Source organism: Oryza glaberrima, chromosome 1 (assembly GCF_000147395.1).
Source record: "Oryza glaberrima chromosome 1, OglaRS2, whole genome shotgun sequence".
Classification (NCBI taxonomy): domain Eukaryota; kingdom Viridiplantae; phylum Streptophyta; class Magnoliopsida; order Poales; family Poaceae; genus Oryza; species Oryza glaberrima.
In genome coordinates this window covers 22697074-22718398 of record NC_068326.1, presented here as the reverse complement: position 1 = coordinate 22718398, position 21325 = coordinate 22697074, and the positions used below count along the sequence as shown (strand labels likewise).

At 48.1% G+C, this 21325-nt stretch overlaps 3 protein-coding genes and 1 pseudogene across 3 annotated transcripts; 1 reads left to right on the top strand and 3 right to left on the bottom strand.

Moving 5' to 3' along the window:
* Nucleotides 1–2067: 2067 nt before the first annotated feature.
* On the bottom strand, nucleotides 2068–2677 carry LOC127781367 (uncharacterized; annotated as a pseudogene).
* Nucleotides 2678–5621: 2944 nt separating this feature from the next.
* On the bottom strand, nucleotides 5622–7224 carry LOC127768313 (uncharacterized). Its single transcript, XM_052293871.1, has 2 exons — nucleotides 5985–7224; nucleotides 5622–5878 (listed from the first exon to the last, which is right to left on the bottom strand). The coding sequence occupies exons 1-2, from the start codon at nucleotides 6772–6774 to the stop codon at nucleotides 5820–5822; spliced, it is 849 nt and encodes a 282-aa protein (XP_052149831.1). The 5' UTR covers nucleotides 6775–7224; the 3' UTR covers nucleotides 5622–5819.
* A 6583-nt stretch (nucleotides 7225–13807) lies between these two features.
* LOC127753283 (polygalacturonase-like) lies at nucleotides 13808–15964 on the top strand. The gene is made up of 3 exons (XM_052278767.1): nucleotides 13808–14311; nucleotides 14425–14955; nucleotides 15511–15964. Exons 1-3 carry the CDS (start codon nucleotides 13808–13810, stop codon nucleotides 15730–15732), a joined length of 1257 nt encoding a protein of 418 aa, XP_052134727.1. The 3' UTR covers nucleotides 15733–15964.
* A 103-nt stretch (nucleotides 15965–16067) lies between these two features.
* LOC127753274 (uncharacterized) lies at nucleotides 16068–20911 on the bottom strand. Its single transcript, XM_052278755.1, has 15 exons — nucleotides 20581–20911; nucleotides 20191–20312; nucleotides 20004–20092; nucleotides 19877–19912; nucleotides 19387–19486; nucleotides 19188–19230; nucleotides 19015–19109; nucleotides 18654–18712; nucleotides 18077–18576; nucleotides 17918–17999; nucleotides 17261–17826; nucleotides 17035–17170; nucleotides 16878–16940; nucleotides 16518–16748; nucleotides 16068–16408 (listed from the first exon to the last, which is right to left on the bottom strand). Exons 1-15 carry the CDS (start codon nucleotides 20790–20792, stop codon nucleotides 16214–16216), a joined length of 2529 nt encoding a protein of 842 aa, XP_052134715.1. The 5' UTR covers nucleotides 20793–20911; the 3' UTR covers nucleotides 16068–16213.
* Between the last annotated feature and the right edge of the window lie 414 nt (nucleotides 20912–21325).

The window sequence follows — 21325 nt, the reverse complement described above, 5'->3', positions numbered from 1 at the left end:
ATATGTTCCTTTTCCTAGGCCGAAGGTGAAATGCTGCTTCTTGTTCTTCCATGTGGAGAGCATATGTACGGTTGCTGCCTTTGCAAGCCATACAGTGTAGGAAGGCGCCATGTAATCTCACTCCAAAGAACCTGTGTGCAATTTCTTGGCATTGGGAATACTAGATCCCCTTATCATCTCGGTCCCATCCTTGTCCGTGATTTAGAGGCACGTTTGATACCCTAGAACCACGAAACCGAATAGTGATGTTCTTGCCCGATGTGACATGTGTTCATGCACCTCTGGACCCTCAAAACATGAACAGAAAACGTAGAACCCAAACAGTTCGTTATCTAAAAAAAGAACCCGAATAGTTCAGGCAACAGCAAGAGGCATATCCAAGGAGGCTGCTTGTTGTTCTGCAACAAGGTGAAGAGGTGATAGATCTCCCTCTAATTAAAATCTCTCTAAACCATCGTGTCTTACGGCTCCTGTCGAGAACGAGCAAAACGGGATTCATGCATCCAAATCCAAAGGTAGCAAACGTGGTGCAGTCACATAATTAAGCTAGATATCCACAATCTGAAGAACTCATATTTTTTTCATGGGAAAGATGTGTGTTGCTATGATCCAAAGCAGTACGAGTACTACTACTAAACTACTAAAACAAACCATTTCCCGTTGCTGCTCAAATAGCGCACGATTGTGAATGAGTGTCCGTAGTAGCAATCTCAGTTGCATATGCCATTTGTCATGATAGCCCAACTCTATGCTCACTAGGAAGACTGAATCGATTGCCTTGCCCCAACTCTACTGAAGTTCAGACTACTACTGCTATGCACAAGCACAATGAAGGCCCTATCTATCTACCGCAAACGAAGCATCTCTCCCCTCCTCTCCAAGCAGTCAAGATCCGCGAAATCCTGCACATCGCGTTTCATCATTGCACCCGCAAGTTTCTGCAGAGAGGGGGATGCAGTTTTGTCATCAGTACAAAGGCCAGCCAAGAACAAAAGAAGCCTCCTTTCGCAGAATATAAGATTAGAGACAATTTTTTTTCCATTGGGCATCATGGCCATGGCCCCCACATTAGATGCACGCTAGGCCTCCTCGGATTCGCTGCTAATGCTGACGACGACGATGCACGGCGTAACTCACGTTATCAGCGTAGCTTTTGCCAAGCTTTTGCGTTAGTTATGCCATGGCTTTCCTAACCCGAACGAGATTAAAGTCCTAAAGCCAAGCAAAGGTCAGACTAAACAATGCTCTATCTCTCTCTGGGCGTCGTCAAAGCTTTGGGCCATTCTCGTGGCCTTTTTTTCTCACCTTTGCTGCCTCGCACACAGGTGAACTCAGATGAGAAGGTACTGAAGGTGATGGGAGGGGCGGTAACTAGCAGTAGTGTGGTTGCACAGTAAACTGGTAGTGGTAAAACGGGAGGAACAGCAGCGGCAGAGCAGCAAAAGAAGAGGAAAGAGAAAGGCTGCAGCGAGTTGCCGTGGAACGGCAGTGCGTGCTGGGGATAAACAAAGCCGAAAGAAATGGGCTCTCGCGGCGCGGCTCGAGAGGAGCGAATCATGCGCAGATCTTTGTCCCGCCCAAATGCCCACCCACCCCCACACAGCCCACAAATCGTACGTATCGTCTCTCGCCACCGTCCTGATCATGGCCGCCCCTGCCTATGTTACCCCGATACGGGGATACGGACACGGATACACGACACGGCGACACGGGGATACGACATTTTCCAAAAATTGAGGATACGGGGATACGCTAATATATATATAAAAAAATTAAAAATACAGAAAAGTAGTAAATTGAACAGGGCAAAAATAGATTGTGAATAAGTGCTAGACCACAAATAGTGCATAAACCACAAATTAATAGTTCAACGGTACATCCAAACTCGCAATGACCATAGAAGTTCACATCCAGCCCACAGGGCACGGGCACACAACTAGTTTATAAATAACAAGTTCACAGCCACAAATAGAATAATTAGGATAGACCGATAGACTTGTTCAGGACTCTAAGTTCAATTCAATAATAACTAGATAGGTAGATCAATTTAATTGCTGCTTGTATCAATCATGGTAACTGAAGTGGCTGAAGGTCCAGCATCAGCAGACAGATCCAATGCACCAAGATCTTCTAGCACCCTCTCAAGGCCAGGCTCATCAAGTGAAAGAGCAGCTTCTTGAAGAAAATCAGCACCACCCTCGAACATCTCAAAGCTGTCTCCTCCAACATCCCACACTCTTCAGATTTCCTGGAAAGAAGACGCAAATTCTGGTGCACAAACACCAAATCTTCAGCACGTCCAGGGTTTAGCTTACAATAAAGCAATTGTAGTCACTGATCAGTTCCATGCATTTCAAACATACAAGAAATTTACTAAGTAAGAGAAGGAACAGAACTTGTTTCTCATTGAATTATGGATCAAACCATAGGTGCTCCAATTTCTTTCAGCACAAGATGATGATGTTGGTTGTCCAAGTAATTTTAGCGCCAACTTTTTTAACTCAGGGGTAGAGTTACCATAAATTCCCCACCATTGCTTTGCATCCAAATGAGCTCTATCCTCGATTGAGTCAAAGGAATTAAACCCATTTCCAAACAGCGAGAAATCTGCAAACTGCTGCTTGATCTTCCTTAATTCATCACCAGCAAAATACCTTCTGAAGCATTTGTTTCTCATTTCTGAAATTTCTGCATCCATGTGAGGAGCTTCACGGGTTGGAACCTCAGCCAACCAGCTTTCGCAGTAGTACCTACATTTTATAAAAACAATTAATAGGCTAACAACGACTACAAATTATGGAAACAAACATTTAAAAGTAGAAGCAGAACATTACTTGGGGTTCAGTGAGTGTGCCAAGCAATGCAAGGGGGTATTACTTTTTGCCCATCGAGAGTACAAGATCTCTTGCACATGAAAGAAAAAGGAGGAATGCTCATCTAGTTCTTTCCCTTCATGACGATAAACTATTTTTTTCACCTTATCTATCATTGAATCCCACATCTCATAAACCAAATGGAGGCAAGGTTTGTCGGTGTCAGCTGCACGAATCATGGAATAGATAGGATCAGTGAAATCTAGGATATACTGCACCTTATCCCACCACACATCATTTAGAACCTTCTCTTTGACTTGCTGTGCTTGAACTTGATTGTCTTCCCTATAAGAATTCCATTTTTCACTCACTACCATCAAGATTAGAGATTCTTTGATAGCACGGAACCTCTTTAACATTACAATGGTAGAAGCAAATCTTGTATCAGCAATGGCAAGAAATTTTAGCTTACTGAACTCATTGAACATGGAGAGCCTCATTGAGTGGTTCATGATGAAGTTTTTTATGAAAGAAGCATCTGCTGCTACCTCAGTGATCCACTGAAATTCTTCATAAGCATCCCCACTTGAACTCTTGGCTGCACATATGTTCTTCAAGGCCAGGTTCAAGGTATGGACAACACACGGCGTCCAAAAAATGTGGCTGTACCTCTGTTCAACTATCAACCCAGCAGCCCTGCAATTAGCTGCATTGTCAGTGATAACCTATACCACATTCTTTGGTCCAACATCCTCAATGACTGCAATCATCTTCTCAGCAATATATTCCTTCCTCTTAATTTCTCCTTCAGTGTTGATTGCTCTTAAAAACATTGGCCCATCTTCTGTCACTGCTAGAAAATTCAAGAGTGGACGCCTTTGAGCATCAGACCACCCATCGGACACAATGCTCACACCTTTTACAGGCCATGTCGACTTAAGGGGATTTAACAACCGCTCAACATGTGTCTTCTCTTGAACAAGAAGAGTAGTTCGTAGCTTGTTGTAACTTGGAGTGGAATAGCCCCCAAGCGCATTGTTGCAAGCAAACATAAAAGCCTTCCTGAAATATGGGTTTCTTGCAACATTGAAAGGAATGCCTACAGACCAAACCAAATGTCCAAATATTAGTCACATTTTTAACACAAATATGAGAATGTATGAGTTAATAAAACGTACTAAACTCTAGTCTAACCTGCTATGTAGAACATTCTCGCAATCAAAGCATCAAGGTTGGAACGAGTATCTGAATTGAAGCTAGACTCAATAACTGAAACAGCCCTTCTCTTCCCCCTACTCGCGCCCTCTGCTGGCAGTGGGATGTCCTTAGGCAAGTTCCTTTCAGCAACTACTACAGCTCTAGCCATTTCATCGTGAAGTTGACTAAGAACATCGATTGTTACCTTTGGACAAGGAGCTACACCATTAGATCCCACCTTCAAGAGATGTGCTTTAACTCTTGAGTAGCTCCCATGCATAATATTACCACAAAGCCTGCATCTAAACCTTACATTCCCTCCCTGGCCTTTACCTGTTTTCTCCATTAACTCAACATACCTCCACAATGGCTTGTTTTCATTGTCATTGGGAGGAATCACACGGCAAGCATTCAAGAGGTTGCTTGCCCTTGCTGGACCACTAGTTCCTCTTGATAAATCAGTAGCAGAATTAGGAGCCGGACTACCACTAGGATGGCTAGATGCACTAGCACTAGCACTTGAGCTTCCAGTTCGATAATCCATGGGATCTAACAAAAAAAAAGATAGTACTTATACTAAGAAAAGATGAAGGGCATTGCATTCTTGCAGATCCACTAAAACTCTAAAAGAAATAAGAAGAGCATTGCAGAATTGCTCTGCTGCAGTGCATAGAATGCTAAAAGAGGGGATTTATTATTCACCTCAACAAGGGAACGAACAGGAAAACAGATCGGCGACGACAGTGTTGTGCCGACGTCACAGTAGGAGGCGGCGAGGCGCAGCCCAGTGCGCGGCGCCGGCGTAGCTCGGCGGCGGCGACGGTTGACGAGGCAGCCCGGCAGTAGCGACGGCACTGGAGCGCGTGAGGGGCGTTGGTGGTGACAGTGTTGGGCCAGCGTCGGAGGTGGAGAGCAGCGTGGCGGCGCCGGTGCAGCCCGTCGGCGGCAATGGCTGATGGGGCGGCGGCGGCGCTGGAGCGTTGGGGAAGAGAGGCGAGAGTGAGAGTTGAGAGGCGACGCAGGCTGGGTGGATATGCTCCCCACGCGCGCGCGGGTTTTGGTACCGGCGGAATATTAGGGTTAAACGTATCGGGACCGTATCAGAACGTATCGGAAACGTATCAGGAATTATTTTATTTATTTTAAAATCAAGATAAATACCGATACGTCCCGGACACGTATCCGGCCGTGTCCGATACGTGTCCGTATCCGATCGCATGTCGGACACAGACACGCGCCTGCTTTGCCGTATCAGTGCTTCATAGGCCCCTGCTTCCTCCTAAACACATCTTGCAATGCTACATTTTGGTGTATCGTATCATGTTTCTGAGATAACTGGTCATGTTCTGAGAAAACGGGCATGTGGGACACGGTTCGATCGAGTCAGAGAGAAGAATGCAGTGGATTTCAAGCGCCTAATTACAGGTCGTGTTGCGAGTAACAAAATATGAAAAAGAGGAGTAACAACAAGTGACATACAGAGCTGACAACTCCACGCTTGTACGTGAGGAGGGGAGTGGCTAAAGGAGCCTAAAAGGAGCTCTTTCCCCGCGCCTAAAACTACACAAAAGAACGAACTCAACTCACTCACTCGCACCAAAGAAGAAGAAAGGTTAATAAAAGAGAATTCTCTCGCTCGCTGAACCACCGCGTTTTCTTTTCTTGAGGCTTTTAACAAGCAATTCGTACTTGAAGGTTCCCTCGTCTTCTTCTTTTTTTTCTTCATCTCGCCTTCCTCCGCGAAATTCAGCGCGAAGCTTCTTCGGAGGCCTCTGCTTCGTCGAGAGAATTCGAAGCCAATTGGTACAGCTAGCTTCGTGGATCGCTCCGTGACCGCAGCAATGGCGAGTCGAACTCTGACACGGACGCTGCACGACGCAAGTGAATGAACACGGGGCGTCAGGATTCAGTGCACTTCGAGACGAGATCACGAAATGGAGGATCACAAGTGACAATGTGGCGCGGGGCGCGTACCACGGTGGAGCGACTCCTTGCAGTGCGCGATGGCGCTCGCGATGCCGTCCTGCTGCTCGAGGAGCGAGTCGTCGCGGCGAGGCGGCGGCGACTGGCACGCCGCCGTCTGCGCCGCGGACGCCGACCGGCTCTTCCGTAGCCGGAGGTCCGCGCCGGCGCTGGGGGCTACCCGGCGCAGTTGCCTCGAGATCTTGCTGAGGTACCGCCTGATCACGTCCCGCGAGGGCGTCCTCCTGTTGGCCTCGTCCCCCTGGTCCGGCGAGCCGTAGCCGAACGCGGAGAAGAGCCTGGCCGAGCGCGCGCTGTTGGAGCTCCTGGAGAAGCTGGCGCGGCCGCCGTAGAACGCGGCCTTGGCGGACCCGAAGCTGAGCGTGCGCAGCTTGCCGCGCCTGCCGGAGCCGTACCGCGAGGCGGCGTCGCTCGGCTCGGACGCGCAGAACTTGAGGTGCGCGGGCGCCGCCGCCGCCGCCGCGCGCGCCCACCCACTACCGCCGCCAACGTAGAAGACCCGCTCCTCGTACGACGGCGACGCGGAGCGGCTCCGCTGCAGCGAGATGACGAAGTCTGACTCGCCGGCGCACGACGAGTAGTCCTCCGACTCGGACCCCGACTCGGCGCTCGACGCCGGCGCCGAGGCCGAGCAGCACGACAGGTCGAGGTCAAAGAACGGGCCCTCGTCCTCGCCATACCAGCCGCCGCCACCGCACGGCGTGGCCGGCGCCGTCGCCGTGATCGTGGACACCGCGCGGCGCCGGAACCGCCGCGCCGCGAGCAGCCGTAGGACCTTCATGTGCGCAGCTGCTGGTGTTCGGGACGGTGGTGCTCGTCAGGTCGGTGTTATTAGTGGGAGATGTGGAGGGGTAGTGGTGTTGGTGGGGGGAGGCAGGAGGCGGGGCGGTGGCTCGCTTTTAAACGGGAGCGGCAAAGGCCGCAGCGGCGGTGGAGGACGTGCGCGAGATTTAAGAAAGGCCCTACTGGGTTTTCTTGGGGAGTTTTTCCATGTTTCGGCGGTGTTTGCGGTGCGAAGTGTTGAAGCCGATGGCATCCGCGGCGTTTCGCGGTTTCGCCAGGCCACTTGGGTTGGGTGGCTCGGCGCGGTGTGGGTCGCGTGGCGTGGCGTGGCGTGGCGCGGCCGTTGCGTTGCCGTGGTTGTTGGCGTGCGCCGCACGGGCCGTGGATGGCAAGGGGAGCGTGCGTGCGCGCGCGCGGCGCGGTGCGTGGCAGTAGCGGCCAGTTTCGAGCGCGATGCCGCTCGGCTCCGTGGTGTCGCCGGCGTGCGTGCGTGCGGGCGCGCTGTTGCCCTGAAATCTGTGAATTAGTGGTAGTATCGGTGGGTAGGTTTCGTCAAGAATTCCGGATTTTTACTTTTGTCTCTTGCTTACCAACCCGATATCCAGAAGGATGGCTACCCCGTACCATTTTCGCGTTGTTAATGACGTTGTTGTGCCTAGTGTCTATGTAAAGTATAGTGAGCGCTAACAACTTATTACCAACAAATTAAGCAGAGTGAATAATACTTCTATGTACTACTAGTATCTTCGTGCACGTGTCCAATCAGTCACGGGCGCTCTCCTGTCAACATTTCTGAGCTTCTCTCGCACAAGATGAATTTTCCTTTTCAGAGAACAGCTGATGGTTATAACTCATCACTTCATGATCGATACTAATGACTAATGTCAACTACTCTCCCGTACAAATGAAAACAGCATATTACCCTCTCCAGGGGCACTTACATACTGTCATGCTGACAATCATGGTGCCCAGCCCCTGGGACTATTCGATGAACACCAAGCCTGGGAAAAGAAACATGAAATCAGGAATCATTCATTCCTGAGCCAAAAAAATTTCATGGCCTCACTAACAGAAGCTTCACAAAAGTCTGCAAAAACCATCCACTAGCTAGCTTTGCTTTCAAAGAGACTGTGGAGTGTGGGCAGCAAGGGAAGGGAGCTGCCAGATGGGAACTGACGGCTGTGAACAACAGCGTCGCTCAAGTGCAATGCAGTGCAGCGCCGTTGCAGCTAGTAGCTGCAGCAGAGGCAGCAGCAGCACTCGATGAGTCCAACTCCATGGCGCGAGCTTTCACTGTTTTCACAGCCTTTTTCACCGGTGGTCTTCGTCTTCTACTCTTCCCTCTCCTCGTCTGGTCCAACCCATCTACAGTAGTTTCAGGTCAAAAACCGCCATTATTCGGCTTGACCGGACCAGTCTTGAGAATGGCCTGCACTTGTCATATGTGACGAATAGATTCTGTAAACTGTTACCATAGTGTACTATATACTGGAGTTGCAGTACATTTATACTGTTATCTGAAAATGCTTTTGCCAGATTTATTTAAGCTCTACCATTCCGTGTTAATGGCCGCTACATTTGCCGTTTTCTCAAGAAAGATGTGACGTGATGGATCATGGACGATGACTTTCAGAGCTAGATTTTGGCACCCTGTGCCAGGTAGGTCAGGTCAGGAGACCTGCCCGTGCGAGAACACATGTCGCCATTCGAAATAGAAGCAGCAGAGTTATAATCAGTGAAGTGTGCTTACAAGAAAAATAATCCAAAATGGATCCAATGGTGTGCATGTGCTTGACTAACTAGTCTCATCATCGATTCAGAGCATAAAAGGCTTAAAGCGTCTTACCCTTTCTTTCCTGCAGATCTCGAACAAGTGTTTGCCCGTCTGTCCATGAGAGTTCAGAGAATGCGTCGGCGAGACTACCACAAAAGTTTGAACAGAGTTTCATAAATTTCTGTTTCTTAAAGCCGAGTACTGCAGGAACAGCAGCGCCAACGGCACGTACCACGTCTGAATTCTGATGGATCATTTCCCTGGACTGCAAAGCAGAGCAATAAATACTAGATCAAAGGACCAAGTTCAGATGAAATATTGATGGTTCAAAAGCTCGTCATCCACAGTCCACCAAAAGGTTCTTACATGGTGAATGGGTGATACTAGCAGTAAATCCCGTCATTCATACTGTGTAACATTAGTTCCTGAATTCCTGCCAATCCTGTTTTGAATGTGAAAGGAAAAACGTGAGGAACTGAAAAGGGGTTTGTCTATGGCTATTTGCAGAGTGAAGTCCAGAAGAAAATTTCAACGCAAGGAGTTCACATAACACAGAAAATAAACACACAACATCAATGTTTTCTTAACATATCAGAGTAACGATTCAAATGATTGCATGTATACGATGTTTTACCAAGGAAAAGTTTTACTTTGGCCCTAATTGGAAATTGGAAATTGCATGTATACGATTACAGATAAAGTATGTCCTTTATAATTTAACCTTACATCTATCCTCTACAAAACTACCCAAACTATTGCAGTCTACTACTCACATAGAATGTGTGCTTAATTCCGGGAAGCTGCATCCGGAAGTTTTGCTTCGACGAGTCAAGGTCATCCTGCGATCGCCTGACTGAACCTGTTCAGTCAAAGGCAACGATAATGGCAAGTGACAATATTGCGGGTCCTGCTCCAAACGGTGACCATCGTACAAGGATCCTAAGTTCCTACCACCTCCCGAACCAGAGAAGAAAGAAACGTCTTCACAATCCCATGAAGCCATGAACTATTACTGCTGACTACTGTATCCGTTGGACCCGCAGAATAGTTGGGATTAAGCAACTCCAACAATTGTTCTCTTATGTATTTTGGAGCTGGACTTAGTGCTCTTGCTGACGTTGGCCAGTCCACACGAAGGGCAAAATTTCGGTTTATGAGTCTTGCAATCCAGTCAGACGCGTGCTGTACTGGTGTTGTATTTGTGCACTGAAGTCTACAAGTCAGTGGACAACTGAACAGGGTTTCAGTTCAGTAGACTGGGCAGTACAGGCTTTGAGGTTTCAGCATCACGACGTCTTCGGGTTCATGTATCTTCTTCGCTACAGAATTTATCATTTTCGCTTGTGGATTTATCCACCATTGGATTCCATATTCCAACTTTCGCTGTGTTTAGTTCTTGAAATTAAGGAAAAATTTGGGGAAAATTGGTAGTTTGGAAAAAAAGTTAGAAGTTTATGTGAGTATGCAAGTTTTAGATGTGATGTGATGTGATGGAAAGTTAGGAGTTTGGGGGAAGTTTGGTGTCAACTAAACATGACCTCATTAACTTCAGTTCAGTACTTTTCCCCGCAAAACTTCAGTACTTCAGTTCTGATTCCATGAACGGCCCTCGGAGTTTGATCAGGTTGGGCGCCAAGGGGAAAGGTCCCCTGTTTGTTAGATATCTTGAGGTCCAACCGCGAGTGTTGGGCTTATGTACACTTTTCTGCGGCCCTGTATAAAAAGCCCATAATGGACACACTCGTTGCACGCCAGGAATAAGTTCACCTGCCGTCCCTCAACTTTACACCGAGTTTGTTTGACATCCCTAATCCTTAATACCAGAAATCGTCATCCGGAAACTATACAAAACCGTGCAATTTAGGTCCTATAGCACTATAGATGTCCGGTTTCGCTGGCATGGCATCCTAGTCAGAAAAAAAAATGTATATGGGACCCACATGTCAGCCGCCCTCTTATTCCTTCTCTTTTCTTCCCAAACCTTCCGTTCGCCGGCCGCTCAAGTGGGCCAGTAGCAACGGCCACCCGGCGCTATCTGCTGCCGCTGTTGGTGCCCCCGGGAGCTGCCCCGACTCCGACCTCAGCGACTCTAGCCACCACAGTCTCCCCTCCAACAAGCCATCCCCGCCTCCACACCACCACCTCTCCCTCCCTCAGTTTGTCTATCACCCGGTCGCAAGGGCCGGCGGGGTTGTCGACCCTCCTCCTCCTGCTCTTCTGGTGACGTCCCTCTCCCTTCCCGTCTATGCCGCGCGTGATGCGCCTCCCACCACCGTGTGTCTCCGCCATGGAGGGACCTTTCCACAGCAACCTCTTCGGAGGTCGACCACAATGCCGCCGCCTCCGCCACGGCGTCCACCAAGGCCCCCACGCCACAGGAGCAGAGGCGGAGGGCAAGGGACGCCAAGCTGTCCGTGCTCGCGTCGGCCACCCGCCCTGTGACCGCCCGAGCCGCGTGTTCTAGGGGCCGTCGGACGTGTCGTCGTCGGCGGGGTGCGGCGTTGTGTTCTTGCCCACGTGCGGCTGCGACTCGGTGGCAACCGGCTCGCAGGCCTCCTCTTCCCCCTCTCCCGCCAGCGCAGCCGGCCGCCGTGAGGGGCTTCATCAACATCCTCATCTTGCCGCCGCACTCGCGGCACCCATGCTTCCCCGACCATGATGCCACCACCTCCGCCACGGCGTTCGCCGAGGCCCCTACGCCATAGGAGCAGAGGCGGAGGGCGAGTCCTCAGACGCGTCATCGACGGCGGAGGGCTGTGACTCGGCGGCAAACGGCTTGCCGTCCTCCTCTTTCGCCCTCTCCCGCTGGCACAGCCAGGCGCTGCGGTCTCCTCCTCCGCGGCGGCGGCGGGGGCCTCCTCCCCCGTGGCAACCGCAGGAGGACTCCGCCTCCCCCATCCGCCGCCGGCCGAGAACAGAAGCAAGGAGAGAAGAAAAGGAGAAGAAAGAAAAAAAAAAGAATAGACTTGGGCCCACATCATTTTCTCTCACTTACATGTGAGTCCCACATACTTTTTTTTTTCTGACTAGGATGTCACATCAGCGAAACCAGACATCTATACTGCTATGGGACCTAAATTGCATGGTTTTGTATAGTTTAGTGGTGAAGATTTCTTATATTGTGAATTAGGGATATCAAACAAACTCGGTGTAAAATTGAGGGACGGCAAGTGAACTTATTCAGTGCACGCAACTGTATAAAAGCCCATAAGTTGCATCTTTTCGTTGGGCTATTATTTTTGCTCACTGCTGCAAAGTGCCACTATTTTGGTGTGGTAGCAACAAGTTTTACCACTCCACAAGTCCACAGTTCAAAACGGTAACTCTGATTGTTCAGTAGTGTTCTTTGCTCTAACATCTTTCTTTTTCCAACCAGTCTACCGATAGCGGATTTTAAGCTCTCAAAGTAACGTTTTTCGTTGTTTGTATATCACTTAAATAGTTATAAAAAAATTTAAAAATAAATTAGAGTAAATTGCACCACGGTGCATCAATTGTCAGGTGGGTGTGCAATTTGATGCAAGAACTTGAGAAATAAGCGTTCTAATGTAATAACTTGGCACGTATGTGCAATTTAGTATAAGAGTTTTTATAAGTGATCGCATAAAATACAGCAACTTGCAAGATAGGTGCAATTTTGATATAATAAATTAAGAAGTTATGCGACAACTTAATTATTTGGAGCACTTTTTTTATACATATTCAATTTTTAAGTACTTATTTTGACGATATACTAGCGTGGATTTGTATAAACACATTCATATTTTTTATCCTCATAACTAATGACTAAAAGTGAATTAAACATCTAATTATTATATTTCAATTGAGATTTGGAAAGGCGAAGGAAACAGAAATTCTTAAAGGTAATTAGATGTGCGGTATAATTCTTAAAGATTAAATTCAATATGATAAAGTAATATCCGTAGGATTGCTATGTAATGGCATATTGACATCGTAAAGAAAACTCACCTAGCATATGTTTAGCCAAGTTGATGCACAAAAATACTAAATTGTCAAGTTTTTGTACTAGAACGCATCCATTTGTCAAGTTGTTGCACTCGGACGTTCAAATCTCAAGTTCTTGCACTTTATCGCACCCACATGCCAAGTTATTATACGGTGGGTGTAATTTACACAATAAATTAAGATGTATTAACATGTGATATATTACTATACCAACATGTAACTTAAAATTCAATTTCTACATATTAAAAAAACAAATTTGACTATTAATATACGTTAACTAGTTGTTATTTAATTTATTTTTTTCGTTACAACATGTAGAAGTTGAATTTTAAGTTGCATGTTTGTGAAGATATATCACATATCAGTACGCCTACTTAATTTTTTTTCAAATTTTTTCATAATTGTTTAAGTGATATACAAACAACGAGCGAATATCCTCTCGAGAATTTAGAATAATTTCCCCCAGTCTACCCTCAATCCCATCTCCCCTATATTCTTCCCCAATCCGGGCGACTGAGCTCAGAGGCAGTTGCACATCACTACGTCACCTCCCAAAATGATCCTAGTAATTTCCTAATCCATTTGGCTATTGGTGCGGCCGCCTAGTCCTGCAGTTTTATTAGGAATAGCAATTCCGTTTATTAAACTCCCCCGCACGAGTGACGAGATGCCGCTGCGCCTTGCTTCTCCGTGAAACAACCCCCGGCATGACTCCCCAGCGATACGTCCACACACACATACCACAAGTAGAGTTCCAAACTTGCCATATTTCCCGGTTGCTGATCATCAATCATCACTTCATCAGCGCATACGTCCGGGACGTGGATGGGAATTTGAAGCTTCGCTACATTCCACCCTGTTTCTCGCCTCTTGTCCCCTGCATCAACGCGACGACACGCCCAAATCTCTATCTGCTAACGCGATGCTACTCCTCCCGTTCTCCTGAACTCATCAGGCCAGGGCCAGCCACGCATGTGAGTTGCAGCCGCCAGTCAAGCCCAGGTTTCGGCTGCACTGCATGGATCGAGCCCGACTGCCGCAAGCAATCTCCTGACCAACACTACCACATGCCGACTTCGCCGCAAACCGCCCCGGCTAGCTAGTAGTAACATGGTGTCACGTTCGCGATGGGAGCTAGTGGCTGCGACTTTGGACTTCGTTACTGCAATCTCGCCAGGATTCTGGGGAAATCCGTTACGTGACAGTTGACACGCACCGCAACCTAGCACGCACAGTTCACATTCAGTTGCACCTCGAGCTCTATAAATGGCGTGATGCAGCGAAGCGAAATATGTCAGTAGCTAGCAGCGATCCGATAAGTGATAATTTAGTGGTGTTTTCACGCATGGCTCGGTGCAGCGTCTCCCGTGTTGTCTTGTTGCTCTTGTGTTGCATGCATCTGTCGGCTGCAGCTGCAGGAGCAGCAGTGTACAACGTCGAGAGTTACGACGCGAGACCTGACGGCCGGACGGACGCGTCCAGGGCATTGGCGTCCGCCTGGTCCGCCGCATGCCGGTCGCCGGAGCCGGCCACCGTGTACGTGCCAGACGGCGAGTTCTTTGTCAGCCACTCGGCCTTCGCTGGCCCGTGTTCCGGCGGCAGGATGACGGTCCAGATCGACGGCACGCTGGTCGCACCGTCCGGTTACACCGGCAGTGCCAGCTCTGGCGGGGAGTGGATTGTGTTCGACCACGTCGACGGCCTCACCGTGTCCGGCGGCACCCTCGACGGCCGCGGCGAGTCGCTGTGGGCGTGCAAGGCGGCCGGCCACGGCGGCTGCCCGGACGGCGCAACAGTACGTACATACAGTGCACAGTGTACTGATGAGCTTAATCGCACGGAAACTTAAAAAACCATTTTTGTGTTAAACCGACGTGTGTTGATGTCGACGTGGTGCGTGGCGTGCAGTCGATGAAGGTGCTGAACTCGAGGGACGTGGTGATAAGCGGGGTCAAGTCGGTGAACAGCGAGCTGTACCACGTCGTGATCGACGGGTGCGAGGGCGTGGCGGTGCAGGACGCCCGGATCGTGGCGCCCGGGAGCAGCCCCAACACGGACGGCATCCACGTGCAGTCGTCGTCCGCGGTCACCATCACCGGCGCCAGCATCCAGACCGGCGACGACTGCATCTCCGTCGGCCCCGGCACCTCCAACCTCCGCGTCGAGCACGTCAGCTGCGGCCCCGGCCACGGCATAAGCATCGGGAGCCTGGGGAAGGAGAGCGAGGAGGGCGGGGTGGAGAACGTGACGGTGAGCGGCGCGGCGTTCGTGGGCACGGAGAACGGGCTGCGGATCAAGACGTGGGGGCGGGCGGCGCGCTCGGGGGCGTACGTGCGCGGCGTCGTCTTCGAGCACGCGCTCATGCGCGACGTGAGCAACCCCATCATCATCGACCAGAGCTACTGCCCCAACGACGGCGGCCAAGGCTGCCCCCATCAGGTACCGTACGCGCCGCCGCCAACACATCGTATCCCATCGCCGTCGCGTCTAATGAGGAGTTATTATATAGGATGTCACATCTGAGTAGTACCCAAGGTCCTGAGTTCAAATCTCCTATGGAGCGAATTTCAGATTGGGTTGTTTGCGGGGCTAAGTTCTCTATTTCAATGGCCGTATATATCAGTTGGATGTAGAGGCCGGGTAAAAAATACCCTTCTCTAAAAAAATATAAAACAAAATTATATAGGATGTCACATAGGATGTTCGGGCTAGTATAAAAGAACTAATTACAGAATCCAACAGTAAACCGTGAAACGAATTTATTAAGCCTAATTAATTTATCATTAGCAAATGTTAATTGTAGCACCATATTCTCAAATCATAGAGCAATTAGGTTTAAAAGAATCGTCTCGTAAATTAATCGCAATCTGTGTAATTAGTTATTTTTAGCCTATATTTAATATTTCATACAGGTGTTTAAACGTTCGTTGTGACAGAATATAAAATTTTTGTGTGGGAACTAAACAAGGGCATGAGTTGTTTTTTTTCTTGCAGAGCTCCGACGTGCAGATCAGCGGGGTGACGTACACCGACATCCAGGGTTCGTCGGCGTCGCAAGTGGCGGTCAAGTTCGACTGCAGCGCGAGCAAACCCTGCAGCGGGCTCGGCCTGCAGGACATCAAGCTCACGTTCGACGGCGGCAAGCCGGCGGAGGCGACCTGCCAACACGCCGACGGCACGGCCTCCGGTGTCCTCATGCCTCCCAGTTGCCTGTAACGCTTTACCGCCAAATTGGAGAAACAATTCTTGTAAACCGAGTACTCACTATTTACACATGGACGAAGATACAACGGATAGTATAGTGAATTAGTGATATTAACAAGATGTTTGATTCGGTCCAACAAAAAACGGATAGTATAGTGAATTAGTGATATTAACAAGATATTTGATTCGGTCCAATAAAAAGTACCTCGACGTACCGGTAGTCCGGTAACTCACAGTGCTAGATCCAACGATCGGAAATAATTTGGTACCGTGAGTTCCTGTACCTCGAGGTACTTTTTGTTGGACCGGAGCAAATCTCTATTAAGAAACTTCAACGATTCCAGCTCTAATCAGTAATCGACCAATTGTATTCCCGAATCAAGAAGGTTCAGCATTATTATTCAATAAATCAACTAGGGAATGACAATCAAATTATCGGGTCTGACGACTACTACTCCTAAATGCCTCTTTTTTCCTTATGTTCTTCTCTGCTTCAGTACATCCAGTCATCCGGGGGCCAGATGCCAACCACAAACACTACAAATGTATATACAAGTAATGAATTCTTCACTACGTACAAGAAGTATGTCAGTTGCTCCCGCTTCCTCGACCCGCCTTTGCCGTAGAGCTCATTCCATTCCTTGATCTGATTCATCACAACGCCTTCGCTAGCGAAGCTAGCGGCGACCTGCATAGTGTTCAATGCGCAACAGCTTAGCAATATGTTCTTGCTGTGAAAAGGATAGCTAAGATAAGTACATTGCGTGTGTATCATGAAGAATCCGTCAGTGACTTACTTCATCCTTTGCCTTTCTCAAGTCCTCCATGTTTAGCGGTCTCAGGGTAGTCTCTCCAGCATCGCCTTTGTCTGATTTATCTTTCTTGTCAGCAGGCTTGTCTTTCTTACCTTCCTTGTTGTCAAGCTTGTCCTTTTCAGTCTTACTATCCGAACTTTTTGTCCCGTTTTCTTGAATTTTGGTCTTTTCTTTTGGTTCTTGCTTCGTTTCTGGTGCAGTTTCCTTCTTGACCTGGAGAATCAAAATTGCCATTAGTCACTGTGAGATGATGATTCGCTTTATCAAGCACCCGGTAATGGAGTTTGCAGGTTTCATCAGGGAAAAGTTAAATTATAGTTATCCGTTCCTCTTGGGTCTTACCTTGTTCTTTTCTTTCTGAAGTAGCTCTCTGACAGGATGATAAGCTGCCGTCACGCAAATATTCTGAAGAAAAAAAAGTACAGATTTAATATTTCAGAGAGTGACGACTGAATAAATCTTCTTTATAATACCAAAAGTCCAAAAGCAGTGTACAGACCTTCAAGTCACTGCTGGTGTATCCTTCAGTCATTTTGGCAAGCTCCTTGAAATCAATATTTTCAACCGTCTCTTTCGACAACAATGTCTTCAGAATCAGCTCTCTACTCTCCAACGTTGGGAGGCCGACCATGATTCTATTTAACACAAATGACTCATAAAAAAACTCATCTAGAGAAGCTGAATTTAATCAAATAGAAGTTTAGATACACATAAACGAAACATACCTGTGCTCAAATCTCCTTATCACCGCATCATCAAGGTCAAAGGGCCTGTTCGTCGCAGCAAGGACTAATATCCTTTCATTGGACTTAGACAAGAGTCCATCCCAGTGAGCCATGAACTCATTTTTTACTCTGCGGGATGCCTCATTTTCGCTATGGTTATCTCGTTTCCCTAGCATGCTGTCTACCTCATCGATGAAAATGATTGCTGGTGCAAGTTTAGCAGCAAGGCTGAATAAGGCTTGGATGCACTTCTCAGACTCCCCGTACCATTTTGATGTCATACTAGCCATAGAGATGTTCAAGAAGCTAGCTCCTGCTGCGTTTGCTAGGGCCTTGGCGAGCATTGTTTTCCCCGTACCAGGTGGCCCAAACAGCAGAACGCCCTTGCATGGCTTCAAGAGACCACCTTTGAAGAAATCAGGTCGTTGAAGAGGAAGCATGACAAGCTCGTGAAGGCATTCTTTGATATCAGCCAGTGCTCCAATGTCATCAAATGTCACTCCTATTTCATTGGCTGGTATAACCGTTGGTCGGATCTTCTTTTCATACTCATTGTCTGGAACGACCTGTAAGTTAAGAATAGCAAAATTTTAAACATGTAATTAAACTAGGAAAATTACTTAATTATAACTTATTGTAGTTGAAACAATGTATTACCATCTCTGTCTCATCCTTTGCTTCCACTGTATCTTTCCCAAGGTCGTTGCTCTCTTGGAATATGCGTAATCCATGGGATAAGCTGTGAAAGTGCCATGTTAGCAAAAGCGAGATAAAGCAACAATGGACCACCTCAAACTCAAAGTAAATTTAGCTAACCTCTCCGAAGATATGACAAGATTCCCGTTTCTGTATTTAGGGTTCTTGTCATTCATCAGATGGTAAGAGACAGCTGGGGTTATAATTTCTTCTAAGTAAGCCACAATGATTTTACAATCATCATCTGCATTGATCGAGCTCAAATCTTCACACTCAAGATTGTTTTCTGCGAGCACTTCCGCGATGTAGTTTTGAACGACTTGATTATTGTTATTATTCGAATCTTCCTCCATCTGGGTCTTCCATTTCTCAAGAAGGGCCTTGTCTTTGGGAGGCTTTGTCTCCAGAATACAAGGGAAAAGAGCACACACAGATTCTTCAATATCTTCTCTATCCTCATCATCATCGAGGAATTGTGAACCAATCACGATTACCCGTCCAGATAGTTTTTTCAACATTTTCTGAAACATACAGTATGCTTTTTCTGAACTTCCAAGCAAGTCATCAACATCCCTTATGTAAAGAATGACTGGACTGATTTCAGAAGCAGAAACTATAATCTGCAAAAGCCATCCAATATCAGCTTGTACAAATAGGGCACGTAAATTTGGACTATACTGCTGAATAACTGAGTTACCTTGTAAAGGGATTGTATGAGAACCTTCTCATTCAAACTCCAGCATGGTTTAACTGATGCTGCATCAGAAGAGGGACTGTAAGACTCGTGGTTTCAAATTATGACTCATATTGCACTGTACTTCAAATGCAAAAGAGAGGGTGATCTACAGATAGCTAAAAACTAGGCAGGTTAGGATAACTGCAGATTTCAGTTGGAGGAACCCTCATGGGCAGGCACATTTGAATATACAGGTAAATGAGGATGTTGGGTTGTCTGAAACTAGTTGAAGCTGGCAACATATGCATTATACATCTAATGTGCACATGTGCAATTGGGGCATAAATAAACAAGAGAGCATAAAAAAATGGATTTCACTCACCAAGGTATTTAGAAGATTCGGGATCATGGTCCTTCTCGGGAGGTACCAAGGATAACTGAACCCGTACTGAAGGTGTGTTATGAGGACAACAAGTGCTGCAAAAGCAATAGCATAAAATGCTCAGAAAATCAATATCTAATACCTCTAGTTGCATATCCAGGCAGAGATATTACCTAGTCCTGAGATCAAGGATGCCTGTTTCACGGCTCAATGGTCCTACATTAGTGTTTCATGAAGACACAGTCAGAACATCAGAAAAGTTGGAGCATGGGCATCGCTTCAAAATCATGATTGAGAGAAAGAAGGATAAAGCATTGCAGAAAGTAAACAGGCAAAGAAACGGTGAGTGCACAACAGGAAGAAACAGGGTACCTGTTCCAGTTGGTTCTTCCTTCTTGCGAAACAGATTGAAAGCTCCAACCAAACTAGACACTCTATCGAAGGCTGCCTCTGTCATGGATCTCTCACGGGTCTGTGTTATGAACATATCAGAATTGATTAGGTAAATCATCAGACAAATCCACGCCACTTCACAAAATTGTAACGAATGCTCCTGTTCGAAAAAAACTGCACATTCAGCAACTCTACTAGCTAAATTGTTCAGTGTGGACAGAGTAGACTAGGTTCTATCCTCCTCAAGTACCCCGTTTAAGTTGTGCAGAGGCCGGAATCGTAAAACACTATTCCATAATCTAAAGAAAAGTACCGATTTGACTCATGAAGGAAAAAAAAAGGCCAAACTGATAAACAGAAAAGAAAATCCTGAATTTCCCATGTCGCTTGGTATATCAACCAAATGTGCTATACAAGATGGAACTACCAGTTACCACCTAGAACAAGAAGGCAGAAATAGGATACAGACCTGTGTATTGCTTGGACCGCCGTACTTATGATGGAGCTGCAATGGCAATCGGGAAAAGAACAGTTTAGGATCATAAGAGGCCAGGGCGACAACAAAGCTAAAATTTCTCAAATTGCATCTAACTGACCTTGCACGCGAAGTCGATGACATCGAGCAGCATCAGGCGAGCACTGAACTGGTTTGCGAGAGCCTTCGCGAGCGACTGAAGGTACGCCTCTGCAACAGAGAAACAGCGGCTGTGAGAAAAAAAAAAAGATCGCGCTTTTGGCGAAAACGAACAACGCACATTGCGGTTCAGGAAGCGGAGGGCGAACCTGATGGGCCGCAGAGCAGTATGGTGCGGCTGGACGCGGAGAGGACGCGGATGTGATTGGGCAGGATCGTCGGGCTCAGATGCACGAACGCCGTGCTGGTGAGGGCCAGCTTCGACTGCTCGCTGCAAGAAAACCATGGGAAACACATGCTCAATTAGCCGCCCTTCACCAAACACCGCATTGATTTCTACTGACGACGCAACGCGTATCCATGGGATCAGTAATTAAATCATGTGATCCTACCCGAAATATACCAGCAAAGTCATAAACTAATCGATAAAGCTACCGGTCAAAATAAGGGAAAAAAAAGGTTTGGTTTTTTTTTTCCTTCTCCCACATTGGATTGGGGGGTTTTTGGCTCTGAGGATTCGCATCGACGACGGGACGAACCTGAGGTAGTACGGGAAGTCGTCGAAGGAGACGCCGACGTCGCGGCCGTCCACCACCAGACACCGCAGCTCCGCCTCCACCTCCGCCGCCGTGGCGCCGCCGCCGCCGCCGCCAGTCGCCAACCCGGTCAGCCGCGACGAGACGAGGCCGATGCCGACCCCCACCCCGACGCCCACCCCCACGGCCGACGCGATGATGCTCCCGTGCTCCATGTGTCCTCCTCGTTCCTCCTCCCGCCGCCGCCGCCGCCGACACGACGACCACACCTACGCGGAAGCCGACTTCGACAGCGGCATGCAAAACTTTCAGGGGCGCGGATTCGGTACGGGTGCGATCGAACGGCACAGACACGGAGGGGCGGTATTTATAGAGAGGAGGGTTGGAGAGAGTTCGGGTCGGTCCCGTCGCGTCGCGGCCAGGATCGAGCCGAGCGAGCCCACGGCACGGGGCACGGCGGCGTCACGGGGCAGGAGGGGGTGGTGCCGATTGGGATTGGGACGCCTCGCGGATGCCGATGCCGACGCGGATTTGGCCCGAAAAAAAGAGGGGTGAAATTTCCGGTGCACAAACACCTCTCGGCGGCGGAATCTCGTTGTCGCGGATCGAGTGGCCGATTCCTATTGTTTATTTCTATTATTTCGCTATACTAGATAGACTTGGTCTATGTGTAAAACTCAAGTCTATGTAAAATTCTCCTTTCATCACTAGGGTAAAAGTAGCACCTTTTTTTCTCCGCCTTGTAACT